The sequence below is a fragment of the Maniola hyperantus genome, chromosome 25 (genome assembly GCF_902806685.2).
Source record: "Maniola hyperantus chromosome 25, iAphHyp1.2, whole genome shotgun sequence".
Lineage (NCBI taxonomy): Eukaryota > Metazoa > Arthropoda > Insecta > Lepidoptera > Nymphalidae > Maniola > Maniola hyperantus.
Genome location: NC_048560.1, coordinates 4,819,894 through 4,847,544, shown reverse-complemented (window position 1 = coordinate 4,847,544; position 27,651 = coordinate 4,819,894). Strand labels below are relative to the sequence as shown.

The window sequence follows — 27,651 nt, the reverse complement described above, 5'->3', positions numbered from 1 at the left end:
AAAAACATTGCCCTTGGATAGAACTACGCGATCAGACCACGGGCAATAAAAGAAATTTTTATAGCTCGATATATGACATACTTATAATGTTACAGGTAATTTGACGGTAATTGGGAAGCCGTACTACCGATTCAACGACCTACCCTTGGGACTGAACACTGGATTCGTGAAAAAGATAAAACTCCCATCAAAATCGAAACAGGATGAAAAACAAGTCGCACACAAAGAAGTCAGCCAAACCTCTTCAAATGACAAAATTGTAAAACAAGCATCATCAAGTTCTGAAAATAAACAACAAACTGTCAAAAGTAAACAGATAAGCAGAAACGATGAACTGCCAAAGAAAAACGAATCTGACATAATAAAACAAAGTAATGTAACACCAAATAAAGTTTCTGAAACTAAACCAAATGTGGTTAAAACAACTCAAAATGTTCAAAAAACAACTACTCCAAGCAATGTGCCGAAGCCCAAACCAACCCAGGTTACTAATGAAAATACCACAGTTAAAAAGGTTAATATTGAAAAAACTCCTACTCCAACATCAGTGTCGAAGCCAAAACCAAATCAGGATAACCAAGAAGTTGTAGCAACTAAAAAAGTTACAGAAGCAACAAAAACAGCAATGAATTTGACTCAAGCCAAACCAAATCAGGCCAACAAAGAATCTGTGGCAACTAAAAAAGTTACTGAAGCTACACCAAAATTAGTTGGAAAAACTACTGTAACAACTAACCAAGGTGTAGCAACTAAAAAACTTGAACCAACACCGAAAGCAGTAAAACATACTGAAAAACCTAATGTAACTCAACCCAAACAGAATCAAGTTAACAAAGTTGTGGCAACTAAGAAAGAAAACCAAGTTAACAAAGAAATTGTGGCAACTAAGAAAGAAAACCAAGTCAACAAAGAAGTTGTGGCAACTAAGAAAGTTACTGACTCCAAACCGAAATTGGCTATAAAGAATGTTGAGATGATAAATGCTGAAACATTCGACCAAGAGGGCGAAATGGACGAAGACGACGAAATGGACGACGAAGAGATCCTCGCTTTGATATCTACCGGCGTCATTGTCGACGAATGCAGCGGTTCCGACGAAGAATGATGATTAAAAAAACGTTTAAACGACTTCTCATAGTCTAGGGCTGTTACAAAAATGTATCATTAATTTTTTTTTATTTGAATAAGTTTTCAAGATAAGATATGAATAAGAATTGGTTTCTTAAAATCCAATAGTAGGTACATCCATACTAATATTATAAATGCGAAAGTGTGTGTCTGTCTATCTGTCTGTCTGTCTGCTAGCTTTTCACGGCCCAGCAATTTAACAGATTCTGATGAAATTTGGAACAGAGTTACGTCCCGGGGAAGGACATAGGACACATTATCCCAGAAAATTAAAGAGTTCCCACGGGGTTTTAAAAAAACCTTAATCCACGCGAACGAAGTCGCGGGCATCATCTAGTAAATTATATTATGGATTTATCTTAACGTGGATATAAATATTTTCAACTAAAAGTTTAAAAAAACATGGGATTATGATTTTTGTTAAGAACTTAATAAAAAATATGATTTTAAACTGATATCCATTATTTTCAATATCAATTATTATTATTTCGAGAGAGGAGACCCGTACTTTAAATCCAACACTGTTCTACGGTGAGGCTTCCTGAGTTCGATTCCTGGTAAAGTCGTCTTAGAAAACTTTTCTAATTAAACTTAATAAAATCATGTTAGTTTTCAAAATTTTATTTAACTTCACACTTTTATTTTGTATTGTAATACGAGTACATACGCATTTTACTTTCTAATCACTACGAGTATTTTTCATTGAGAATTTAAATAACTAAATAATTAAGAAAAATTAGGTAAGTATATTTTCTAATTTCAATTTTTTATTTTTTTCATTTGTTTGCTTCGTCATTTTCAGGGATTTCCTCCTCAACCTGCAAAGTAAAAAGAATATCATAAGTATAGTCCGCGACAGGTTGAGATGGCAATCAGGGTATGAGGTGGGGGGGACGCCCCGCACACTCGCGCTCACCCGCACCCGGTTAGCGCGAGGGGTGTGCGGAGCGTTCCCTCCCCTATTGCCTTTTCAACCTGTCGCACAGAAAATATTAACGCTAAGGGCGTTTGTCACTGCCTAGTGGTTAGGACGTCCACCTTCCGTCCGGAGGTCGGGGGTTCGATCCCGGGCACGGCGCACCTCTAACTTTTCGGAATTATGTGCGTTTTGATTAAGTAATTAAATATCCCTTGCTTTAACGGTGAAGGAAAACATCGTGAGGAAACCTGCACGCCTGAGAGTTCTTCATAATGTTCTCAAAGGTGTGTTAAGTCTACCAATCCGCACATGGCCAGCGTTGTAGACTATGACCAAAACCCTTCTCACTCTGAGAGGAGACCCGCGCTCTGTAGTGAGCCGGTGATGGGTTGATCATGATGATGATGATGAAGGGCGTTTGTGCACTCATCCGTATTCGGTTCGCATCCGTAATTCGTCGAAGTGGCCGTCATACAAATATGTACATTCGATTCGTATTTTTTGTCGGATCCGTGAAATCACGGATGAGTACCCAAACGCCCTAAGTCGTGTCCACTGTACTGTATAATGATTAATGTCATATTGCTGAACAGGTTTTGATGAAACATTGCAAGAAATATAGACATTCCAGTAAATAAGCTGTTTAATTGCAATTATCTAGTTCAAACATCAATCTTCAATCTATTGTGTAAAAGGAAAAACTGACTGACTGATCTATCAACGCACAGCTCAAACTACTGAACGGATCAGGCTAAAATTTGGCGTGCAGATAGCTAGACGTAGACATCCGCTAAGAAAGGATATTTGAAAATGCAACCCCTAGAGGGGTAACATAGGGGCTTGAAAATTGTGTAGTCTACACGGACGAAGTTGCGGGAATAAGCTAGTTAATTAAATTACAAAAGACTAAATTAATGATAAAAAAGATTTTATTAAGTAAATTCGATATTAATAAAATTCTAGCTCTAAAATAGGTGCTAAGATTTATTTTAGAACTATTGTAAATCTATGAGAGAGAAAGAATCAGAATGAATGTTATTAAATATACAGGGTTTACCAAAGTCTAATACCATAATATAAAAAAAATCTACATGTTCTTGAAGCTACCTTTCCATCAGACAATGCGGGTATAGTCCTTTATAGTTTTTACTCGACTAGCTACGGCAAAGCCAAAAGGAAGGGTTATGATTTTGACAGTCTATTTATGTATATTATTATAATATACTTAGGTATATTTCTAAATATTAACATTAGCTCAATTGTTAGCAGCTCTCAATAGAGATGAGGCCCTCCTCTTTTTAGGAGCAGCTGCCTCAATTCTTCGTTTTTCTTCTTGTATTTCATCCGCAATATTATATACGTCTTTAGGTGCCACCTGTATATAAATATTAAAATATAATGGATTGGGCATCGTTCAAAAAGCTTCGAAATGTCTACTTGTCAAAAATACCTCAGTGCTTGAAGACCAAAGAACTAAGAAGAATAAAATACCTGTAAAAGTAGCCCTATTTCTAGCCAACGTTCGATAAAATTTTCATAGATGTCTCTGAATACTACCACCATAGACGAAAAATAATACCTATATCCTTCCTATATCTATATCTTCTTGGTAGGAAAGGCATTCCGAACCAGTGGTAGAGGCATCCGACTATTCGAAAGTACTTGTAAAAGCTTATTCGAATAAAAAAGATTTTTATTTTTATTTTATTATATGATCTATATCTATGCCTTAGGTCGTATTCAATAGGCTACTTGACAATTTTTTTAAGTTGGTCTTAAATGGTTAATATTTGTCCTATTATATCAAAAAAATTAACACTATATTTTTTTGCGCCCTAAAAACCGTAAAACTTTAATTTAAAAAAATATTTTTCTTAGACAGGTGAAAACACTGTCGGCCATGTTTGGCCGATAGATTATCTGTGCTCTGACGTCATGCATTTGTAAACAACAGTATAACCACAGGGTTATACTGTTGTTTACAAATGCATGACGTCAGAGCACAGATAATCTATCGGCCAAACATGGCCGACAGTGTTTTCACCTGTCTAAGAAAAATATTTTTTTAAATTAAAGTTTTACGGTTTTTAGGGCGCAAAAAAATATAGTGTTAATTTTTTTGATATAATAGGACAAATATTAACCATTTAAGACCAACTTAAAAAAATTGTCAAGTAGCCTATCAATGACATAATATTAATATGAAGAATAAAGAGTAACTAACTATTTAGCCTATGGACATATTTTGAGTTTGAGTTTGCGGTTTCCTGAATGTAACAATTCTTAATTCTTTCTGATTTACATCGAAACTACTTTGGATTCCGATTATTACCCTTGTATATGAAGATTTGGCTAGACATCTGGACACCGAATAAATGTGCACACTGAGGGGGCCTATATATTATTAGTCTGTGGGCCACGCTAGTTGCATATCTGTGGTAACCTAAAAATTTGCATTTGCAACACTGGATCGGTGATTTTACAAGTCTCAGACCTATGCCCTGTTTATCAAACGTTACAAGTCTTGTATTACAAGCGTTTCTCTTGTAAATTTGTGCATTTTTACAAGAATGCGTTTATCAAAACTACACTTGTAAACTACAAGCTACGAGTAATATCACTTGTAATACAAGTGTTTTTCACACTTGTATTTGTGGTTTTGTTCATCAAAAATGCCTTTGTAGCTTGTAGCTTGTAACTTGTAACGAAAAAGTTGGAGAGCCTCCGTTGACTCTTTAGAGATTTTACAAGTTGTATGCAAGTATGATATTGTATAAAAGAATAATTAAATTATCTAGTACCTAGTAGTAAATAGGTAAAATAACTATACAATAATTCAAAGGTGTAATTTTATTAAACTTATCCATGCTGCTCTTCTTAAATTTGTGTCTCATGTACATACGAGTATGCTGCCATAATCTTTTTCGGCAGATACAAGTCCAAGCGACTGACATAGCAATAGTATCTCTTTCCACTCTGCTATTTTTTGGTCTTTAGATAATTTATCAGTAAATGCGCCAAATAAAATCTCTTTTTTGTCACGAATTACTTAATTGAAGAATAATTGTAACTTTCGCATCAGATTTCGTCATTTTTTGCGGTGTAATTCGAATAGCGAATTTTTTTAAAGTCTATCTATTTTTCCTTTAAGTCTAACCTTAATTCATGAAAAATAATGTATAGTATAGGTACTTCCTGTTGGTGTAGGTACCGAAATAGAATAAATAAAAGTAGGTAGGTAAATAAAATAAGAAGCAATAGGTTTTACAAATAGGTTATTTAACACAAAATTAAATAATTTGAAAAAAAGTTTTATTTTTAACAATAACTTGACTAGTTATGGTACCGTAATTTCTATTTTATCGACATTTATTACGGTTGAAAAATTGTTTTGCAATTTAGCAAAAATAAAGTGTATAAATTAAAAATACAAGTTCTACAAGTCTTGTAAAATCCTACAAGTCTTGTGAAATTATTTGATAAACATAATTTACAAGAGTTTGTAAAAAAGTTCTTGTAACTTGTAACTTGTGAGCTTGTAGACTTGTAATGTTTGATAAACAGGGCACTAGTATACACAGACTCTCAGTACAAGTCACAGAGTACTTTGTAATATAAAAGTGATTGATTGTATTGTCTATGTTTGATGATCCTTTTCCTTTGTCCTTGATCTTCAACTTTTATTTCTGGTCGGTGTTGTCGATGTTCTTCAGCTTTTATCTTTTATTTCTGGTCGGTGTTCTTCAGTAAAATTATCCTATATGTTATTGGTCTGTGAATAAAATTTTGTCATCGTGTCTTGTCGTATAGTTGATTTCAATTTAATAATTTGATAGTTAAAATTGCTCGCGACTTGATTTGAATATCTTTCTGTATTTATTTTCATTCAACCGTTATCTGAAATGATGCGACATGGTAATAATAGGGGTCGTGGGGGCAATTTCGGCGGTCCAGGGAATTTCAGGGGTGGCGGCGGACCTCGAGGCGGCGGGAATGCCGGCGGGCCTCTTGTAACGAACCATTTACGTGTAAGTTTCCATCAGATAGTGTTTAAATTTGTGTTATTTCAGTGACAATGACCCGCGGTGGCGTCACGTCACGACGCCATTTTAACCTAATAAAAAATCCTATAGAATGAAGTCCTGAATATTGGATCCATAATAACAGATTATGTTCTTTACCTACCTATACTTTTACTAAGATTTTACTGTAAAGAAAGAAGAGTATACATTTAAATTAAGTACGTAGGCATTAACAAACAAAAGTTATCAACATTGTGTTGGTGAAGTTATGCCATAGAGAAAGCTTGCAATCTTGTATGCTAGATATTTACCTCATATCTAGTTATTTTAAGTCTGTCTCACAGTAAAACATTAAAAAATGGACGCTGCTAGCCATCCGAGAGTCAGTGAAATAATATATAATTATTCATCCGAGAGTCGGTGAAATAATATATAATTATTCATCCGGGAGAACGAGTCTTGCAGTCGTATAGGTATACTAGCGACCCGCCCCAGCTTCGCATGGGCGGCAGTGTAGATACTTATGTAGTGTCACATCCATACTAATATTATAAATGCGACCACCGCAGCCTCCGTCTCGTTTTGTTGCGCGTAATATTAAAAAATTTCATCATTTCATTTAGCAACAGCTAGTCCGCGTATATTAAGATTAGTTTATCTCTGCAACTTTGTCTGCATAGACTACACACATTTGAAACTCCTATTTTATTTGAATTTTCTAAAAACCTTTCTTAGTCTACGTCATAATAGCTATCTGCATGCCATATTTCAGACCCATCTGTCCAGTAGTTTGAGCTGTGCATTGATCAGTCAGTCAGTCAGCTTTTCCTTTTATAAATATAGATATCTTCTGTTGGCCGAAATTGAATAATCTGTAATGTGTTACTATTGTTAAACAAGCAATAAGTTACTTTTTTTTAATATTGTTTGTATTATAATATTATGTTAAGAATGAAAATATTACAATAAAACTTAAAGCTAGCCTTATCTTATTACTATACAAATCATGCCCGCGTGGAATGGTGCCAAGAATACTGGATGCATTTCCGCGCTGGACAGCCAGGCTGATCCGTTGCCGTCAAAAAATGAGTTACTTAGTAAGATTGTAATTTGTCAAGACAGACCAATAAAGTGGCTTTATTACCTATTTAGGACTTGGACATGGAACTGCAACTACTGAAACGCAAAAGAGAAATATTTGAGCAAGAACAGAACATGCTGGAGAGATTCGCCAGCAGCACCAGTAATCAATATCCCAGTAATAGTAATTATTACCCTGATAACGGTAATAATTACTCCAATAATACTAATAAGGTAAGTTTTAAGTAACTTGTGATTATAATAAACCAGATGATGCCCGCGGCTACGTCCACGTGGATTTAGGTTTTTGATAATCCTGTGGGAACTCTTTAATTTTCCGGGATAAAAAGTAGCCTATGTCCTTCCCCGGGATGCAAGCTATCTCTGTACTAAATTTCGTTAAAATCGGTTGAACGGTTGAGCCGTGAAAAGGTAGCAGACAGACAGACACACTTTCGCATTTATAATATTAGTATGGATAAATTACAAATCTAAAATATTATCATCTAAAGTCTAAACCACTGTAATGAGGCAAGGTACCCAGAATGCTGGCGGCATTTTTGAATAGCCAGACTTATATGCTGAATGATGTAACTGCCAGCCTTTCGGGCTCCTGTGTACTCCATGAGACGAGATGACAGGCCCTTCAAGAAGGATCTTACATCATCGCCACACAAACCCATAGTTTCTACCCCAAAAGATTCTAAAATGAAATTATTTTCTATATTGTCATATTTCTGCCAAAGTTAAGAAATTAAAAAATTACACATGGACAGAGTTGCGAGCGGCAACTAGTATAAATAAAAAAATAGCTCAAGCAACTAGGGTAGGTAGTGCCTTTTCTACACCATTAATTTTTAATTATAGGCCATACAAAATGACTTTCACACGCCATTTTAACTCCGAGTCAACTGTCATTTCAAAAGTATGGTTCACCTTTAAAATAAGGACTAAAATCGTACTTTTGACCAGATATTTGACACTTAAAATTAAAATGACGCTTGAGAAGTCATTTTTTACGCATTGTACCATAAAAAATTTAAGGATGAATACAGGAAAAGTTTTAAATGTGCAATCAGATATTTTTTTTACTTGTTGAATATTACTTGCTTTAATAGTGAAGGAAAACATTGTGAGGAAATCGGCATGGCTGAGAGTTCTCCATAATGTTCTCAAAGGTGAGTGAAGTCTGCCAATCCACACTTGGTCAGCATGGTAGACTGTGGCCATATCATTCTCATTCTGAGAGGAGTGAGCCGGCGATGGGATGGATGATGATGATGACGATGATTTTGGCTGGTTTTGTACTTAACTTGTTGGACACTTTACAAGGGATATGTATGTTATTTATGATTTCATTTCTTTATATGTTTGTATACCTCCAGGTGGTAAGTAAAATATAATTTGTCACCCAAAAAAATCCATCTAAAATCAGATGTTTCTTGAAATAGGATTGATTTACAACTGAATGCGAGTCACACTATAAATTATATTAAAAAAGATTCGTGATATTATAATATTCTATTTCTATTACATACTTCTCATTGGCAAACTATGTATTGCCTTTAGTTTATGTTCAAACAATGATTGTTTTTAAAAACTTTATTTTACCTGATAAAATAAAGATGAAGCTACATTGTACAAGTCTTCTAATGAAAATGCTCAGTTGCAATTTTATTCAGGATAACATGATATTATGTATTTTTATGATACCTCATCATTATGCTGTAACTCATAATGTGAACCATCATAAAATTATCCTTTCTCAGATATTGCAACAATAGAGCTTTCTGTATATTCTAGGACATTCTATAGTAGTTGTATAGGTTACAAATAAAAAATATTTTGAATTCATTTCAGAGGCAGTATGATAACAAGCAGTCATTTAACACCTATAACCAACAGGGCACTTATAATCAACAGGGCACTTATGATCAACAGAGCACCTATAATCAGGGCAATGAACAATTTAATTTCGCGAACGTTTCTGCTCCGTATCAGCCCGGTCCCAGGGCTTCTAACTTCAAGCAACAGGGCGTCAAACGTCAAGCCTATCCATCGGTTTGGCAAAATCAAAATCCCTCTCCTCCAAAACGGTTCAATACGCCTCAGAATATTAATCCCTCTCCAAAACGTTTCAATGCGCCTCAGAACATTAATCCCTCTCCAAAACGTTTCAATGCGCCTCAGAACATTAATCCCTCTCCAAAACGTTTCAATGCGCCTCAGAGCATTAATCCCTGGCAGAATCCAAACGCCAGACAGGCAGAATTTAGAGCCGTAAATCAAAATCGCCCACAACCTAAGAACTTCTCTGCCCAAACCAGGTATGTTACGGCACAAAAACCTGGTATCGGCCAGAGAATCAAGAACAAATATAATCCTCCACCCCAACGTAAAAATTTCACACCTAACAAAGTGACCAAACCCAACCAAAAGCCTGCAGCAAAAGCCTCTGTCTATCGCCCGTCTGTTGAAACTAAAAAGTTGATCGATGAGACCAATAAGTTGATTGCGCATACCAACAAGTTAGTCGGGCAATCCCCCAAGCCTAAAGGGGGAAACCCTCCACCAAAAGTGCAAAAACCTCCACCAAAAGTGCAAAACCCTGCTCTAAAAGTAACAAATTCTCCACCGAAATCGCAAAAACATGTGCCGAACACTAAGTACAAATACACGAAGAAAACGTTCGAGCAGGATAACGTTCTTCATCCCTACAGGCAGCCGTCTGGGCAAATAAAAGGTCGGCTGGAGTTAGCTGTGGGCATGATCATGAAATCGGTCAAAAACCTATGTCCCGATGATGGAACCCTCGAATATTTCAATATCCCCTTCATACAGCGTGTCATTAAGCACACCCTGCGCTCGCGCATAAGGAAGGTCATGATGAACAAGCCCGTCGTAAATCTCAAGGACATTGTCGATAAATACCGCGAGCAATATCCCCAGGAGACCGATCTTGAGATCATGAAAACAGCCCAAGACGCGCTTGAATATAATAACAACCATCGGGTTATGCATCTTGTTGAAGCAGGTAGTGATATTTTCTTAACCCCCAACGCAAAAACGCGAGCGCTGTCGATGACATGCTCTTTTTTGTTTGTGGCATAGTAGCTTTCAAGTGAATCCAGGACCAATTTAAATGTGGTTTCTTTTGCTTTAAAGCTCGCTTACCTGGGGTGGTTCTCACGTATCTTTTGTTGGCCCTATCCATCCATTCGGACCCTGGACAAATGGATTCCTCGGTAATCAGTATTGTGTTCGGGCTCATCTTATGATGGAGTCAAATCCTGGTCAGAGGGTATCCATGATGGTTTTCAATACCCATATTGTTGTTATTTGAATATTCTCAGTAAATGAAAACACAATTAAATCGGTTCATGCAATTTGGTATCTACAATGCCACATGGAAGGGGTTAGTTAATTTTTTAATTTAATACTTGTTTATCATTTCCTTGTGATTTATGTGGAATGTCACATCTTGATATCAGCAAATTTCTGACATTCTTGTGTGACCACATAGACACTTTATTATGGTGGTTGAGACTTTGTCCCACAATTCCAACACCAACAGCTAAATCTCTAGATTTCTTGTACCAAAACCGACCAATACAATTTATATTGGCAAGTTATCCAGATTTTACTGCACATTTTATTATTAATTATAAAAAGAAAACCTTTTTAAAAACAAGCTTTTATTTAAGCCATTTACTAAAACGAATATTACCCAAGAAGTTCTTATGACCACCTCCCAGCACCATTATGAAATCCTGGAAATCTTCTAGGTCCATAATCCAACGAGCCTAAACACGATGGGAATTATATTAAGAAGTTGAGTTTTTATGGCCACCACTCACTTCCATTATACCATATCTTTGCATTGTCATCAATATCAGTGTTCTAAATTTAGCTCTATGGGCTGGGGGGAACTGGCCTAGTTAGTAGCAAGATTTGACCACATCCACTGCAAGTTAAATAAAAGCTTGTAAACTTTTAAAGATAAGTGGCCTATGGTCTGGCCGCCATTTTGAATTTTTACAAAATGTCGCAGGATGAAACCTTTTTATATCTAGAGTGTAGGTATATACTATACATAGATGATCAAAAAAAATATTCGGCTATTTTGTCGTAACATCGCTGATTATAAATATATGCTTAATTGAATTTTGTGATACTTCTACTCAGTGGATACCTGCATAATGCTGCCCTGCCACCTTAATTTTCTATTTTGAAACATTGTTGGGTGAAAGACCAATGAAAATAAACCCTTGATTAATATTATCTATATTGTACGCCATTTAAGCTTTGTTGAATTTGAAATGATTTAATCTCAAATGGAGGATGTAATACTTAAAAGAAATAAGGTGAAATATTTTTTGATAAAATGTTTACATCTAAAGTGCAACAGCAATTTTGGAAAAACTCAAAATGACGGCTGGCCATAGGCCTCGCTCCATACTATAATCTTCAAACCCCTTTGTTATCACACCAATCTATATATTCATTTATGGTATTCCAGATACCCCAGAAGAGTTTTTCAAGAGGAACATAGGTAAAGTCCTGCATAACAAGTTCTGCGACATGTTCGAGGATGTAAGTATTATTTCTATTTCCCTAATGGCTCATTCTGATTTGCCAATACCCCACATCACCTACTAAGCCCTATTTAAAAAGACCCCGGGAGCTATTTTGGCCTCTTTCGTTATAAACAATTTTCGTTATCTATCGTTACGTGTTACTGAAACAAGCAGATGTGATGGACAAAGACCCACCTTTCCATGAAGTTGTTCTTTACCATTTTGACTATCGACCTATAAAAAATGTATTCGGCCTTGTATGAACTATCTTGCATTATTATCATTTTAACAAGACAATCTGTATATCCAAAATTCAAAGTCCTGACTGACTGAATTATAATGTCAATACACAGCCTAAACCCCTAGTCCTAGAGACATGAAATTTGGCGGGTGTGTTCTTTGTAAAGAGTAGGTATCCTCTAAGAAAGTGTTTTTCGACATTCCACCCCTAAGTGGGTTAAATGAGGGTCTGAAATTTATTTAGTCCACGGAAGCATAAGCTAGTTTTTTAATAAACAAAATGTTTTTAGCTCCAGAAATTGTATGAGAAGAAAGATACCAATGTTGAAGAGTTGGCCAAGAGTTTCCTTCCTGCTCCTAAAGAAAATAATAAGGAAGATGAAACCCAGAGTAATGAAAATGGAGTAAAAGATACAAGTGGAGAGATTGTTATGAGTGGGGAAAAAGATACTCAGGAAGAGATGGATACAACTGTAGAAACAGATACAAGTGGAGCAGAAGATATAGATGGGGAAAAAGAAATAGGAGAAGACAAAACTAAAGATGCAGAAGATGCAGATGGAGAGAAAACTACAAATGATGAAAAAGAACAAGACACAGATTGCGGAAAAGAGAAAAATGGCGATAATGCTGATGTGGGAAAAGACAAATCTGATAGCAATACAAAACATACAGCTAGCAGTACCGAGGATATAAAGAGTATAGTGGATCAGTTACAATATAAAACTGACAAGAGTAAGAAATATTTAGAATTTATGGAGAAACTTATTGACCAGAAATTGCCATTAGCATTGTTTAGATTCAGAGATGTGAGTATTTTTTTCATATATGTTTATAGCGAGCAAACAAGTAGGTGGGTCACGGTAAGTGATTACCGCCGCCCATGAATATTTGCAGTACCAGAGGAACCTTAAATGCGTTGCCGGTCGAAAGATCAGTTATTAAAAATTCCCATGTTTTTGGGCTCACAAACTATTTTGCAGTTAACCACTTTATAAATAGTCTTCATAATACAGTAACCCAAGGTTTTGAACAGCCACAAATGAAAAAAGAAGAAAATTCCATTATTGCTTTTAAGTTCTTCTTATTCTTTTCTAGGTTCTTGGATACCCTGTAATCACTTCGCCCGTCTCCGATCCATTGTGATCGCCTCCACTTTACTGCTCCTTGTCAAAAACTGTGCATTTAAGTTACAACTGCATGTTAATATTTCAGGAACTATTGTCAATCTTGTGCTTGGACAAAGAATTTGTAGGGATGAAAGCTGCCATTGTGATGGAGACGAAAAAGAAGTTGCGCGAATCATTGGAAGACGTCATAACAATAGATGACATTGAGGAGACTGACACCAGTCCAAAGGCTGCAACTCCTGCAAAATCTACAACAACTGGGAAACCTGCAACTACTGCAAAACCTGCAGCATCAGCAGCTACATCTAAACCTGCAGCATCAGCCTCAAAACCAGCAGCACCATCAACTACACCTGCAAAACCTGTGGCAGCTTCAACTTCACCGGCGAAATCTGCAGCAACAGCTGCAAGACCTGCAACTCCAACAACTCGAGCTGCAAAACCTGCAACACCTGTGAAGCCAGCAGCCCCAACTGCAGCTGCAAAACTGGCATCACCCGTAAAACCAGCAGCTGCACCTGCAACAGCTGTGAAACCTGCAGTTGCACCTGCAACAGCTGTGAAACCAGCTGCACCTGTAACACCTGTGCAACCAACAGCTACAACTACACTTGAAAAACCTGCAACACCTGCTGGTAAACCTGCAACACCAGCCAAAGCAGATGAGAATAGTGTTCCTACCACACCTAAGACGCCAGCTTCTAGGAATATACAATATGTTAAGGTAATATTTTAATTTTTGACATGTTTTTATCTTTGATCTGTTTCAAAGATGGTTCCAGTAGGTTATCTCTCAAAGCCACCATGATCTAAACAAACGTTCCTCTCGTGTTGGGGAGAATACGCAGAGAAACTTCTAGCTTCTATAAAATTACGAAGGTCTGGCACGCGCTGGCTCTTAGTCCATCATAATAATTCCGTACTACAGTATTTTTCTTCTTCATCCACAGCTGGTTGCCCACCCAGCATTACCTGCCAGAGCTGTCATCTATGAGTTCTTGAGCCAATTCAGCCCGGCTTCTATCAAGAAGCATAAGAGCATCAACAATCTCCTGGTTATTGGGTTTACTGATAAGGAAGGAGTTGAGAAGATTTTATCAGCTAATGAGTCTGTTGTTGGTGAGTAGATACGGTTTATCTATCTATCATCATCATCATCATCCGATAGTCTCTTGTAGGAACTTCCACACGCCACGGTGTTGCGCCGCGGCTCTGACTCGCTTGATGAAGTCCGTCCATTGAAGTTGAGACATTGGGGTCCCAAGGTGCTGGAATGGCGAACTCGCACCAGAAAGCGCCCCCACCCCTACCAACTAGGTGGGCGGACGGCATCTATGTATACGTAATATTTATAAATACGAAAGTGTGTTTGTCTGTTTGTTATCTATTCATGGCTCATCTGCTGAACCCATTTTGAGAAAATTTGGTATAAATAAAGCTTGCATCCCACGACGGACATTAGGCTACTTTTTATCCCGAAAACACAGACTTCCCTATAAATTTTTAAAAACCTAAATCCGCGCGAACAATGTCGCAGGTATCAGCTAGCTAGTATCTCTATATATGAAAATATATAGTATAATGTGTTGCTGATCACTAATTCTTTCTTTATAATATTCCTTGAAGTACGAGGATGGTTCTTACAGAGAGAAAATGTTATTTAACTCCCTCCCCCCCCCTCAATTTTCTAAACTCCACCCGAGCCAAGCCGGGAGGATCAGCTAGTATACTAATATTTGTTTGTTTGTAATTGATAAAGTATAAAATTACTGAATTGATTTTAATATTTTTTTTGCCATTTTCTAATAATGACTAGTTTTAAAATAAGCTATTCTATCCAGAATTAACATAGGATATAAAATTAGATCAACTGGCAAGTACATGAGTAAGTAGTCCATTAATTGGTATGGGCATAAAAACTTTTTATTTTTACAGGTGACGCTACAATCACTATAAAAGCGAGCGAGCAAGTAAGTACTCCAGTACAAAACAAAACACCTCAACAGGGAAATAAAGCCCCTGCTCAGAACAAAGGAAATGAGCAAAATAAGACAAATGACTATGAAAAGACTCAAGAAAGCGAAAAACAGGATGATAAAACACCTGCTCAGAACAAAGAAAATGAGCAAAATAAGACAAATGACCAAGAAAAGACTCAAGAAAGCGAAAAACAGGATGATGAAACACCTGCTGAGAACAAAGACGATAAACAAAATAAGACAAATGATCAACAAAACGCTCAAGAAAGTGAAAAAGATGAAACACCTGCTCAAACAGATACAAACAAAGATGTCATAGAAGAAAACAAATTGACTAATGATTCATCAACAGATGACATAATACCTTCAGATCTGGACTCTCAGATCTCCGATTTACTCTCATCAATAAGACAAGCTGATGAGGAAGAGAAAGAAGATGTTAATGTACCAGATGAACCAAAAGATGAAGAGAAAATGGATACGACAGATATTAATGACAAAGTTGATGATTTGACAAAGGAAGAAGAAGAATCCGATAAAGACAAAGAAACGTTTGAAGAAACTTGTGCCACTGAAGATAAAAAAGACGATCCAAAAGAATCTACTACTACTGAAGATTCTAACACAGTAACTATAGATTTAGACACAATCATGGAAGACGATGATAAGACGACAAAAGCAGAAAACATAAAAGCAAAAGCAGTTGAGGAAGTTGCGAAGACTGCAAAGGAATCTGGTAGAGCTACACCTACTAGATCTTCCTCTCGCTTAGCTAGTGTTACTCCTAGTACTATAAAAACTAGGCGGGCAAGCCGATTGGCAAATAATAATTAATGACCCTTTTTAAGGCTGAGATCTATAGAGCTCACTTTGACTTTACTCAGACTTAAGATTGAGTTAAAACGAGACAGATTTATGTGAGAGATATAGCTCTGTCTCGTTTTAACTATGTCTTAAGTCTAAGCTAAGTCAGAGTGCGCTCACCCTAAGGTCTGGTTGTTGTGCTGGTCTTATGCAGTACATCAGAAATTCAGAATTCATCACAGTCTTTAAAGTGCCCTCAGATATTTAAAAGGCGTTTTAAGTTAAAATATAGTTATTAATTAGACATAATTTTCATTAACATTTAATATTATTGTCTGTACAAAATGACTTCTCACGCACCATTTTAACTCTATGGGTCAACTGTCATGTCAAAAGTACCGTTCACCTTTAAAATAAGGACTAAAAGCGTACTTTTAACATGAAATTTGACACATAAAGTTAAAAAATGGCGCGTGAAAATGCATTTTTTACGCATTATACTTAATTTGATTTAAAAAAACTTGTTGGTATAGTACGCGACAGGTTGAGATGGTAATCGCGGTGGGAACGAACGCCCTGCGCACCCGCACAGCCCCCGCGCTAACCCGGTGCGGGCGAGTGCAGGTGACGTGCGTGTATGCGGGGCGTCCCTCCGCCTCATACCCCGATTCCCATCTTGACCTGTCGCGTACTATTATGTGCCAATCCAAGTTATTATAATATTTTACTGTCTTGTCAGTCAGTACCTTTAAACAATTAAAAAATAAAAATAATGATCGTGATTTTATTTTATAAAAAGCAAAAACCTGTTAGGATCTCGAAGTAAAAAATACAGTGAAATCTGTTATAACAACATCGAAGGGACCATGATTCATCATCAACCGATAGACGTCCAATGCTGGACATAAGTCGCTTGTAGGGACTTCCAAGCGCCACGGTCTTGCGCCGCTTGAATCCATCGGCTCCCTGCGACTCTTCTGATATCGCCCGTTATAGGTCGAGATGGCAATGCGGTGATTTCCTATTTACTACATATGGAACTCGACTAGTGGCCGAAAAATTGATAGTTTGGCATACGAAGTACGAGGCGGGGGGAAGCGTGGGGGGTGTGCGGGGCGTTCCCTCCCCGATAGCTATGTCGACCTGTCGCGTACTATAGATTTATGCACGAAACGCTTTGCGTCGTCATTCCTCATACGCTTGGCTAGGTCCTTGGAACACTTTTCCAAGATTTGTGTTTTCCACCAATTACAATCCTGGCGTCTTTAAAACAAGACTTATACATTACTTCGTATGGACAGGGTTATTGAACAAGCACAATGGCATCGACTCATTGGTGCTATAGCACCAATGCAATCTCAGTGACGTCTGGATTTCAAACGGGTCGTTCATTAGTACTTATCTAAGAGGTGGCGCTGATTTATTTGGTCCCTACGTGAAAAATTTTGTTTGCTTGACCATATCTTGTCATTTATCGATGCTATCATCTCATCTAGGCATTAGGCAATCGCGTCCCATCTTAGGCCACATTATCACTTCCCATCAGGTGTGATTGTGTTTCTAGTGGACTGGTGATGGGTTGAGATGATGTTGACGGCTTACCATCAGTTGGTTGATATAATACTCGTAGGTGATCGTGTCCGTCACTGGATCCACAGCCGTTTGCATCATCTCGTCGAACTCTTCCTAAATATCAAAATACTTGTTTAGATAAACACAACTGAAATCAGTAGCTCGATTTCGTAAAACCTGCATTAATCATGATTATTACAGTTCTTGCAATTCACGAAGCCTAGTGAACTTTACTTGTGGTAACGTCGTTAACATGGTCATTGCGTAAGTGTGCGTGCATGTCGGACCAATCAGTCGCGAGCAAGCGCTCGCAAACGCACACATTTAGTGTACCTTACGTATACCGATACGACTTAAACACAAGCATGAGTCAGTGGCCTTCGTGAAATGCAAGAACTATACTATCTCAGTTACTGTCGTAATTGGCTGAATTTGTGCTATTCTTGTTGCAACAATGCATTGCAGCCGTAGACAGAGTCGACGATTGTAGCCAATATTGAGCAAGCATCAACCAATCGGAGGTGATTGCCATCGTGACATTGTAGTAACTGTTATTCTACCGCAATCGAGCAGCTGATATAGGCTGTAATATGGTCATTGAACTTTGCCTGTTCCGAAGGGCAAATAAAAAAAACCGGCCAAGTGCGAGTCAGGCTCGCGCAATGAGAGTTCCGTACAACAGTCGTATTTTTTCGTCATTTTGCACGATAATTCGAAAACTATGATGCATAAAAATAAATAAAAATCTGTTTTAGAATATACAGGTGAAGACCTTTCATATGATACCCCACTTGATATAGTCACTCACTTCTAAAGTTGAAAATACTAATTATTAGTTCATGACCACAATTTTTTTTTGTGTGATCTAACCCTAAATTCACGGTTTTCTGATTTTTCCCTAAATGTCAGCATTGTCAGCTATAAGATCTACCTACCTGCCAAATTTCATGATTCTAGGTCAACGGGAAGTACCCTGTAGGTATCTTGACAGACAGACAGACAACAAAGTGATCCTATAAGGGTTCCGTTTTTCCTTTTGAGGTACGGAACCCTAAAAAGAACTATCTATACTGTATTTCTTAATACATTTGCAGTGAACCCTAAAAATAGGTATGAGCACTTCGACTCAAATCACAGCGAGAGATTAGACCCCCAAACCAGAGTGTCCGATCTCTAGCTCTCACATCGGCAATCGAAGTGGGATAGCGATAAGTAAGTTTTTTAATTTAGGAGTACCCAATCCAGGAATATATTAGGTATAGATTCATGGTAAATCTCCCGAGCATGAACAATAAATAAATAAATAAAAAATACGCATCCCTTGTGTACTTAGATAGGAATTTTTGACCTCGTGTTAGGTGTTTTAAAACTTAGAAGACTAAGAATACTTTTTATTTTATTACCTGAGTAAATGGTTCTCCTTCCTCCAGCATGAGTTGCGCAAATCTCTCCTTCGAAAGAAATCCACGGGCCTCCTTGTCAAAGTAACGAAAAGCGGCGAGCAACATTTCGGCGCTTGCTGGATAGAATCTGAAAAATGACAATTGTTCTAACTAGAAGAATCTTCTAAACCCTTCCGCTGGCAGAATTAAAATATAACGAGCAAAGAGCAATTTTTGATTTTCCCGCCAGAATTAATACCATAGAGTGGAATTTTTTGTTTTACTGATTAAACAGGCAAAGACCAAATTGTCATACAGCCTTAAGTTCGTATATCCATACTAATATTATAAATGCGAAAGTGTGTCTGTCTGTCTGCTAGCTTTTCACGGCTCAACCGTTCAACCGATTTTAATGAAATTTGGTACAGAGATAGTTTGCATCCCGGATAAGGACATAGGCTACTTTATATCCCGGAAAATTGAAGAGTTCCCACAGGATTTTCAAAAACCTAAATCCACGCGGACGAAGTCGCGGGTATCATCTAGTCTTCTATAATATAAAAATGAATCGCTAAATGTGTTGCTGGTCGCAAATCTCGAGAACTGCTGAACCGATTTCGCTAATTCTTTTTTTATAATATTCCTTGTAGTACAGGGATGGTTCTTACGGAGAAAATTTTTTAAAATTTGAATCGACTGTTAGGCGGAACAAAGTTCGCCAGGGCAGCTAGTTGAGAATAAAATTCAAAAATATGTGGTCAAGCATAGTTGATAAAAGTATTTAAAAAATAATCTTGATATTCTAGTTTCTCATTTTTAAATTGATTATTATTAATAACTAGTAAAGCAAATATATTTAAGTTAATTAATAGTTACTTACCTATGTTCCGTCATAGCTTTACACATAAAAGGCAGAAAGTTAATGAGAGGAACATTGCCTGTAGCTTCCTTATTTTCGGTCGCTAGGATCACTTCTTGGATTTCTGCCTCAGTAGGACAACATCCTGAAATAATTATTATTTATACCTACTATTCATCAAAATGATTCTCATGGATTTAATCTCTACCTGACACCACAGTACAGTGGTATGAACATTAATAGTTACGTATTTGGTATATGAGACAGACTTTTGTCAGAGCTTCTACACGTGCAGTCTGTGGGTTGACTATACCGAAAAATCTATAAACGCCCTCCGAGTCCAGTATAATAACATCTTCAGAATAATGTTGGGACTGCCTCGGTACTGTAGCGCGTCCGGTATGTTTGCGGATAACTGTGTAGACGGCTTCTTCGCAATCATACGGAAAAGGATCGCCTCAATGAAAAGTAGGTTGGAGAGAAGTCCTAACATTATCCTGAAGGTGATAGCAGACAGACAGGACAGCGCTCTCAAGGCGCACTGGATGTCTGCATTAGTTAATAAGTATATTAATTATATTAACTAACATAGAATAAGTTTCTTACTAACATACATTATATTATAATATAGTTACTAACATAGATTAAGATGGTTACTAACATAATATTGTGGGCCTTTGATGTCTGTGAAATAAAGATTATTTATTTATTTATTTATATGGCTTTAGCCTAAAGGTTCCGGCTGCTATTAGAATCGAGATATTAACATTTAAAGTTACAAACACAGTACCTACCAACTTATTGTACTTATTTGTACTTGTCTTATAGGTAGTAGGTACCTACCTAAAGAGCGCAAGATGGTTCCGATTTCTCTCACATCGACCACCTGTTTTCCTGAATGATCAAATACTTCGAAGGCTTCAATTATCCTCTTTTCCAATTCATTATTTGGTTGAACTAGAAAAATAATGAAATTGTATTTTTTTTTAAATTGACTAAGTATTTTAAAAGAAATATTTTTAAGACCAGTTTAATCGTCTTTTGATCTAAGCGCATACGTTTAAAATTCGACACGATTGGAGGGCTCGCTAGTGTAAATTAATTTCTTACTTTTTGGTTCTTCCTTTTTAGCCATTTTTTATATATTATTATTCTATTAGTTCCAAAATAATATCAAAAAATCAAACATAAATAACGTTTTTATAAAATAATAAATTATTAAAGTAACTACGTGGGTAAATACCAAGGTAAATAAACAAATAAATGATTCAAAATTCTCATTAAAATGAAGTAAATAGTAAATCGTAGAGTATAGGAGTATAATATATAAATGAGACTCTTTGGATGGCAATATCAATACTTATAATAAATTTGTAATAAAACCTTTAATTAAAAGTATCGTTGCTATGCAACTTTTTTTTTTAAAATGTCCAATGACCTCCCAAAAGCCTCTAAACTTTTGTATTCTCAAAGTTACCCGATTTCAATGTAGCCAGAGCCGGAAATGGACTTGAATGGACAGCACATAGACAATAATAAAATGGTCTATGGTACAGCACCCAAAGTGCACATCTCTATGACAGAATAAATATTATCTGTGACACGTAAGCATTCGTGATACCAACTATTTGATTTTGTCACTTTTTGGGGAAATTTCAATGGAGATAACACAAAAAAGATAACTCAAATGCAATATGTATGTATGTGCAAATTGTGCAGTAGGTATGCGCCATTTATGTTACAAGTACTAATTTTATTGCAATGCAAAATAGAATCCAATTTATTGTCAAATGTGAATAATTTATTTTAACGAAGACATATTTATACCAATAACTAGTAAGTAAATTAGTTTTAAATATGAATTAAGTATGGTCAATAACATATTTCATTTCAAATAAATAAATAAATAATCATTTATTTGCATGAATATTTGTACAAGAAAGATGGAAGTTACACTACAGAGGCCATAACATTCTACTAAATTAATAGTGTGCAAATATTTTTGAGTGAGAATTTTTAAAATTATTTTTAGTCAGTTAACAAAATAAATTAAATTAATAGTCAAACAAAATTACGAGCAAAATACATAATAATAATTAGGTACAATTTTATAACATCAAATTTCATTTATCGAAATAAAATAAAAAATTAGTAGTTAAATAGAACAAAATCAGAAATTATACCATGGTATTAATATTATCCTCGAAGAACTCATTAAAATGGAAATGGAACGCAGCGTATGCAGAAGCTAAAGCTAGCTAGGTACATTTTAATTTAGAATAAATTCAAGGCTTGTATGGCTTCTAAAATCATTAATTGTACAGAAAGAAAGATTATGTAGGGGTATTTTTTTATTATTAAGTGGTCACATTAATCATCGCCGCCATATTGCTTAGCTTGGCGCTTTTCTCGTGCATTGTTAATTTTCGCGAGATATGGTTATACGGAATTCATATGATTTTGTTACTGTAATATAGTTATTCGTGGACAATAGTGCATTGAACATTTGTTAGAACTTTAAAAATGGATCCCGCAAAGATGAAAGTGGTGGATTTGCGGTCCGAGCTTGGGGCATTGGGGTTGGACACGAAGGGTAACAAACCGGCGTTGGTGGAAAGGTTAAAGAAAGCTCTAGAGTCTAAAACTGGCAAAAGTAAGTCCATAATACACCTGAAAGTATTTAAACCGATGGATAATCAAGATTTGCAAAAATCCCACTTGAACACGTGTGGTTGCAAACCGCCGCTTCCACCATTTTTTATTTGGATTTTTGGAATGCTTATCTATGCATGACGCGTGTTAATTATATGTTTCCTCTTGCTTGTCGAAAATGCCGTTTGTGACGAGTATTTAAAGCGATATTAAGTTTAACAGGAAATCTGGGCAAAAATTAGTGCCCCGCCGGGTTTTTTTGTAACGCCCGCCTACCAAAATTAGGGTTGTCAACTTGTAGTTTTCTACCTTGTTTCAAGAACGTTATCTTTGCTTACGGCGTACCTACCACTACTACCTACTAATAATTATTGTCTTGAATATTTCAAACTATCATAATACCGAAATAACATAGGTACACCTACAAACCTGCGCTCTTGTAAGAGGTGCCTTTTCTATCAGTGCTTTATCCAAAACTAGCTGATGCCCGGGACTTCAAGAGCCCACAAAATTTAAAATTTAGATGTAAATATGTAAAAGTATGCAATTTTTTGTCATCAGCAATTGCCGACACAACAATCTTGGACACGTCAACGGAGGATGGGGACGAACCTGCCACTCCGAAACGTGCTGCTGCTCCCAGGACTACTAGACGATCATCCTCATCTAGACTGGCTTCCACTCCTGCTAGGGCAAGGATATTTTCTTTCAATACTAGCTTAATACTACAACTTTTCATGGATTTAGATTTTAAACAGTCCCATTGGAATTTATCAATTTTTAGGGTTCCATACCTCAAAAGGTAAAGAGGAACCCTTATAGGGTCCTCTGTTGTCTGTCTGTCCGTCTGTTCGTTGTCTGTCTAGAATACCTATAGGGTAAAAATTATTAATTTGGCAGGTAGGTAAGTCTTATAGCACAACTAGATAAAAAATCCAAAACTTGAATTTGTGGTTACATCTCAAAAAAAATTAATAAGTTATTTTTTGTACAATCGTATGGAACCCTTCAAGTACGAGTCCTGACTCTTTATGACCGGTTTTTACATTTCTTCCTTAACAGGTTACCAAAGAAGATCCTCCAACAATAGATGAAGAGGATGATGATGATTCACCGGTGCGCGAGGCTAAACCTGCCAAGAAGCCAGATCCTCCCAGCACCCAGTCCAAGCCTGTGGAGGAGTCCAGACCTGAAGCTGAGAAGAACAAAGGAGATGAACCTTACAGCATAGATGATGAACAGTGAGTATCATTTACTTCTAGTTTCTACTACAGAAGTGGCAACTCAGGTTAAAACACACACACGCACACACACACACACGTACATACATGGCCGCATACCCACATGAACACATACACGGGCACACACAACACGTGCTGACACATAATAAACAGTCCGGGCCAATCGAATTGAAAAATAACAATAACAAACATACCTTTTCGCTAACATGGAACTTCGATAACACTTTTCACGATGATAAAACAGTTAAAAACACGCACAAACGCCTTCTGGTCCACGAACAACATCTTAAGTAAAATATACACGTAATGTTCATTCAATTTATCCATGATTTAAGCAAAAATTTTAATAAAAACTAAATGAAAACAAGAATTCACAACCACAGAAAAAATAACTTTGCAAGTTTTGACGTTTGCATTCTTTAATTTCTATAGAGCTGCGCAGGGACGACATTGCAACCACAGACTAAAAATGAATGAAAGTGAGTGACTGTACACATCGATAATTCGTTCAGAAACGAAAACTAATCGAGTTATTTAAATCAAGTTATTTTAATATAGCGTTGTATACCAACCCATTAATAGATATATAATGCTGTTTTGTATTGCTTTTACGTAATAATATTTTATTTAAATAAAAGTTATACAGCAAAATCTATACTCTTTACTAATAATATTATAAGAGGTAATGTCGTTAAGTTTGTTTGTAGGGGGTAATCTTTGGAACTACTGGACCGATTTTGAAAATTCTTTCACTAATAGAAAGCTACATCATTCTTGAGTGACATAGGCTATATTTTATTTTAGAATTTTTAAAGAATCATGCGTTTAAGTGTTTTTACGTAATTCGGCACTCAGATATCTTGCATCACGGGGACGGGCTACTACGGATAGGTTACTTTTTGTCCTGGAAAATCAAAAGTTCCCACGGGATCTTTAAAACCTAAATGGGATCAGTTAAGATCAGTAAAGTTCGGAAGAATCATCGCATGAAGAACTTTAATTTTTAATAAATTTTAATTACAGTACTTTATAAACAAATCATTATTTTATTTATTATCAGTACCCTCATTATAAATGTGAGAGTGTTTGTTGGTTTATCCTTCAATCACGTCACAACGGTGCAACGGATTGACGTGATTTTTTGCACGGGTATAGATGAAGACCTGGAGAGTGACATGGGCTACTTTATATCCCGGAAAATCAAAGAGTTCCCCGTTAGTTCAGTTCAGAGTGTCCAGTTATCCCCTTTAAAATCGAAATATTTAGATAACATATCGATTATTCAAATCACTTTTTCTTTGTAGTTTTTAAGATCACTAAGTTATTTTTAAAGAATAGAGTATATGTAAGACTATTGTCTAATGCATAAATTTTAAGTTCTCACTCGCCATTTTAACTATTTGTGTCCTGTCATATCAAAAGTACGATTTTATCTTCCTAAATTGTTGGCTCTTGTAAAATGAATGACATTTTACTTAGCAACACCATATATAAGGAGACAGCGTGACACTTGACAAGATGGCGGCGTTAGCTCCAATTTTCACCACGCGCCAAAACACTATAACGGTTAATCGTAGTTTTGATATTATGATAATTGACAGATAGAGCTAAAACAGCGTGTAAGTTTTCATTTATTTCGGACTATTTAGGTTTTGCAAGTACATAAAATCAAATAATTCTTTACATCAGAGTTAGTTCGTTCAATCGTTCATTCCCGATATAGTTCAGCAATAGCGCACAGTATATCATATTTGTTATTGTTAGTTTTCAATTCTATTGGCATGGACTGTACACCTACACACGTGGACAACATACATATAAACACACACAGAAACAATATATCTGTACTTGGACACACACTCATGACATACATATGGATACATACACTCTATGTGTACACACACAGAGAGAGATTTTCTCACAACAATCTGTTTTTTTTTTCTTTAAAAAAAAAGAAAAGAATATTAGCCATGTTAAATGACCAATATTCCCCTTTCCTCTCCAACTAAGCGTCAGGCTTGTGCTAGGAGTAGGTACGACAATAGTGCAAGGGGCGGGGTTTGAACCGTCGGACCTTTCGGTTTTTCAGTCCACTCCTTTACCGGTTGAGCTATTGTCTCTCATTGTCGTTACTTTTGTATTGTTGTTGATTTTTAACTTTAGAATAGTAGCTAAAACTATTTTTTCTTTCAGGAGCCCGTCACCTGTGGAAGTTAAGCCAGATACAGATGACCAAGGTAAATTATGTTCTTTTTTTAGGGTTCCGTACCTCAAAAGGAAAAATGGTACCCTTATAGGATCACTTTGTTGTCTGTCTGTCTGTCTGTCTGTCAAGAAACCTACAGGGTACTTCCCATTGACTTAGAATCATGAAATTTGGCAGGTAGGTAGATCTTATAGCTGATATTTGGGGAAAAATCTGAAAACCGTGAATTTAGGGTTAGGTCACACAAAAAAAAAAATTGTGGTCATGAACTAATAATTAGTATTTTCAACTTTCGAAGTGAGTGACTATATCAAGTGGGGTATCATATGAAAGGTCTTCACCTGTACATTCTAAAACAGATTTTTATTTATTTTTATGCATCATAGTATTTGAATTATCGTGCAAAATGTCGAAAAAATACAACTGTAGTACGGAACCCTCATTGCGCGAGCCTGACTCGCACTTGGCCGGTTTTTTATTATTATTATTCAGATACAAGTTAGCCCTTGACTGCAATCTCACCTGGTGGTAAGTGACGATGCTGTGACCATGCCCCTTTGGATTGATTTATTTGTCTATTTCGCTCGCACTTACAGGTCGTAGGTAAGTGCGAGCAAAACACACAGTTAACTCGACGACTCGGTTTAAAATGCGTCGACTATAGCTAAATAGCTTGACATAAATCGAGGTTGTCATAATATAACTGACTCACATAAACCCACATAAAAATATAAATGGAACTTTTAGATGAAGCCAGCTCTCAGGAAGGCGCTCAGGCGAATGAGTCGCGCGACAAAGACGATCAGCAGAATGACGCCGACATGGACAGTAGTGAGAAGAAAGAGACTGATGATAAGGAGGAGAAAGAGCGCGAAGAGGAAGAAAAAGAGCGCGAAGAGGAAGAAAAAGAGGTACGATCCAATGTAATAAGTTCTTTCTAACACGAGTAGGTATCAATTTACAGTACCCGGCAGAAAATATTGTACCTTTAGAAAGAGATAGTGGTTTCGTAAAGTTTTGTCTCTGTCATTAAGACCGACAAAACGTCAGTTAGGTATGTGTGACAGAGACAACGCTCTACGAAGCCGAAACCTCTTTCTAAAGGTTTATGTACAATTTTTTCTGTATTACTATGTCATTTGCCCTGCCTACTTTTCCAACTTTAGTGGTATTTTATACATCTTTAGATTATTTGTTGCAGCGTAAACGTGAATTAACCGAAGAAGAAGAGTGGGAGCTCCTCAACCAGAGATTGATAGAAAAAGAAAAGGAGAGGCTGGAGAGGGAGAAGAAACAAGCGGAAGATGACGCTAAGCGCCTGGAGGAGTTCAGCAATGTAAGTAGTTACTCAAATTGCAACTGTAGGGTACTTCCCGTTGACCTAGAATCGTGAAATTTGGTAGGTAGGTAGGTCCTATAGCACCGTGAATTTGTAATTGCATTACAAAAAAATTAAAATGTTTTCATGAACAAATAAATAATCAGTATTTTATAATTTTTATAGTGTTTTTACCTACACTTGAAGGAAATTTCTAAATAATTTTAAATACACATCAAAAATTACGAACCGACAGGAATCGAACCCGCGTCTCCTGGGATCGCGCCTGACGCTCTGACCACTAAGCTACAGCCCGCTTACTGCCAGTGACGAAATTTGTGATGTGTATGCTCACTCACAAATAATCAGTATTTTCAACTTTCAAAATAAGATTACTATACAAAGTGGGGTATCATATGAAAGGGGTTTACCTGTACATTCTATAACCGATTTTTATTTATTTTTAGGCATAAAAGTCTTTATTTATCGTGCAAAATGACGATAGAATACGACTGTAGTACGGAACCCTTAGTGCGCGAGTC

The 27,651-nt window shown here is 36.5% G+C and overlaps 4 protein-coding genes across 6 annotated transcripts in view; 3 read left to right on the top strand and 1 right to left on the bottom strand.

Moving 5' to 3' along the window:
• Positions 1-1,891, top strand: part of LOC117993987 (microtubule-associated protein futsch-like) — a 28,125-nt gene extending 26,234 nt beyond the window's left edge. The window contains exon 20 of the mRNA XM_069507076.1: positions 96-1,891. Within this exon, the coding sequence (XP_069363177.1) occupies positions 96-1,105 (1,010 nt within the window). The 3' untranslated portion in view covers positions 1,106-1,891. The remainder of the gene's footprint in view (positions 1-95) is intronic.
• LOC117993985 (dynein regulatory complex protein 8) lies at positions 1,735-20,887 on the bottom strand. The gene is made up of 6 exons (XM_034981862.2): positions 20,803-20,887; positions 20,536-20,649; positions 19,714-19,837; positions 18,855-18,981; positions 17,482-17,565; positions 1,735-1,946 (listed from the first exon to the last, which is right to left on the bottom strand). Exons 1-6 carry the CDS (start codon positions 20,825-20,827, stop codon positions 1,905-1,907), a joined length of 516 nt encoding a protein of 171 aa, XP_034837753.2. The 5' UTR covers positions 20,828-20,887; the 3' UTR covers positions 1,735-1,904.
• Positions 5,767-16,633, top strand: LOC117993986 (neurofilament heavy polypeptide-like). Its single transcript, XM_069507088.1, has 8 exons — positions 5,767-6,075; positions 7,222-7,383; positions 9,010-10,183; positions 11,669-11,742; positions 12,257-12,775; positions 13,182-13,820; positions 14,047-14,215; positions 15,032-16,633. Exons 1-8 carry the CDS (start codon positions 5,950-5,952, stop codon positions 15,907-15,909), a joined length of 3,741 nt encoding a protein of 1,246 aa, XP_069363189.1. The 5' UTR covers positions 5,767-5,949; the 3' UTR covers positions 15,910-16,633.
• Positions 20,888-22,066: 1,179 nt separating the features above from the next.
• LOC117993882 (heterogeneous nuclear ribonucleoprotein U-like protein 1) overlaps positions 22,067-27,651 on the top strand; it is a 45,439-nt gene continuing 39,854 nt past the window's right edge. For all 3 annotated transcript variants that reach the window (XM_069507087.1, XM_069507086.1, XM_069507085.1), the window contains exons 1-6: positions 22,067-22,345; positions 22,906-23,036; positions 23,407-23,585; positions 25,779-25,822; positions 26,539-26,702; positions 26,993-27,127. In XM_069507087.1, coding sequence (XP_069363188.1) covers positions 22,216-22,345; positions 22,906-23,036; positions 23,407-23,585; positions 25,779-25,822; positions 26,539-26,702; positions 26,993-27,127 — 783 coding nt within the window. In that variant the 5' untranslated portion in view covers positions 22,067-22,215. The remainder of the gene's footprint in view (positions 22,346-22,905; positions 23,037-23,406; positions 23,586-25,778; positions 25,823-26,538; positions 26,703-26,992; positions 27,128-27,651) is intronic.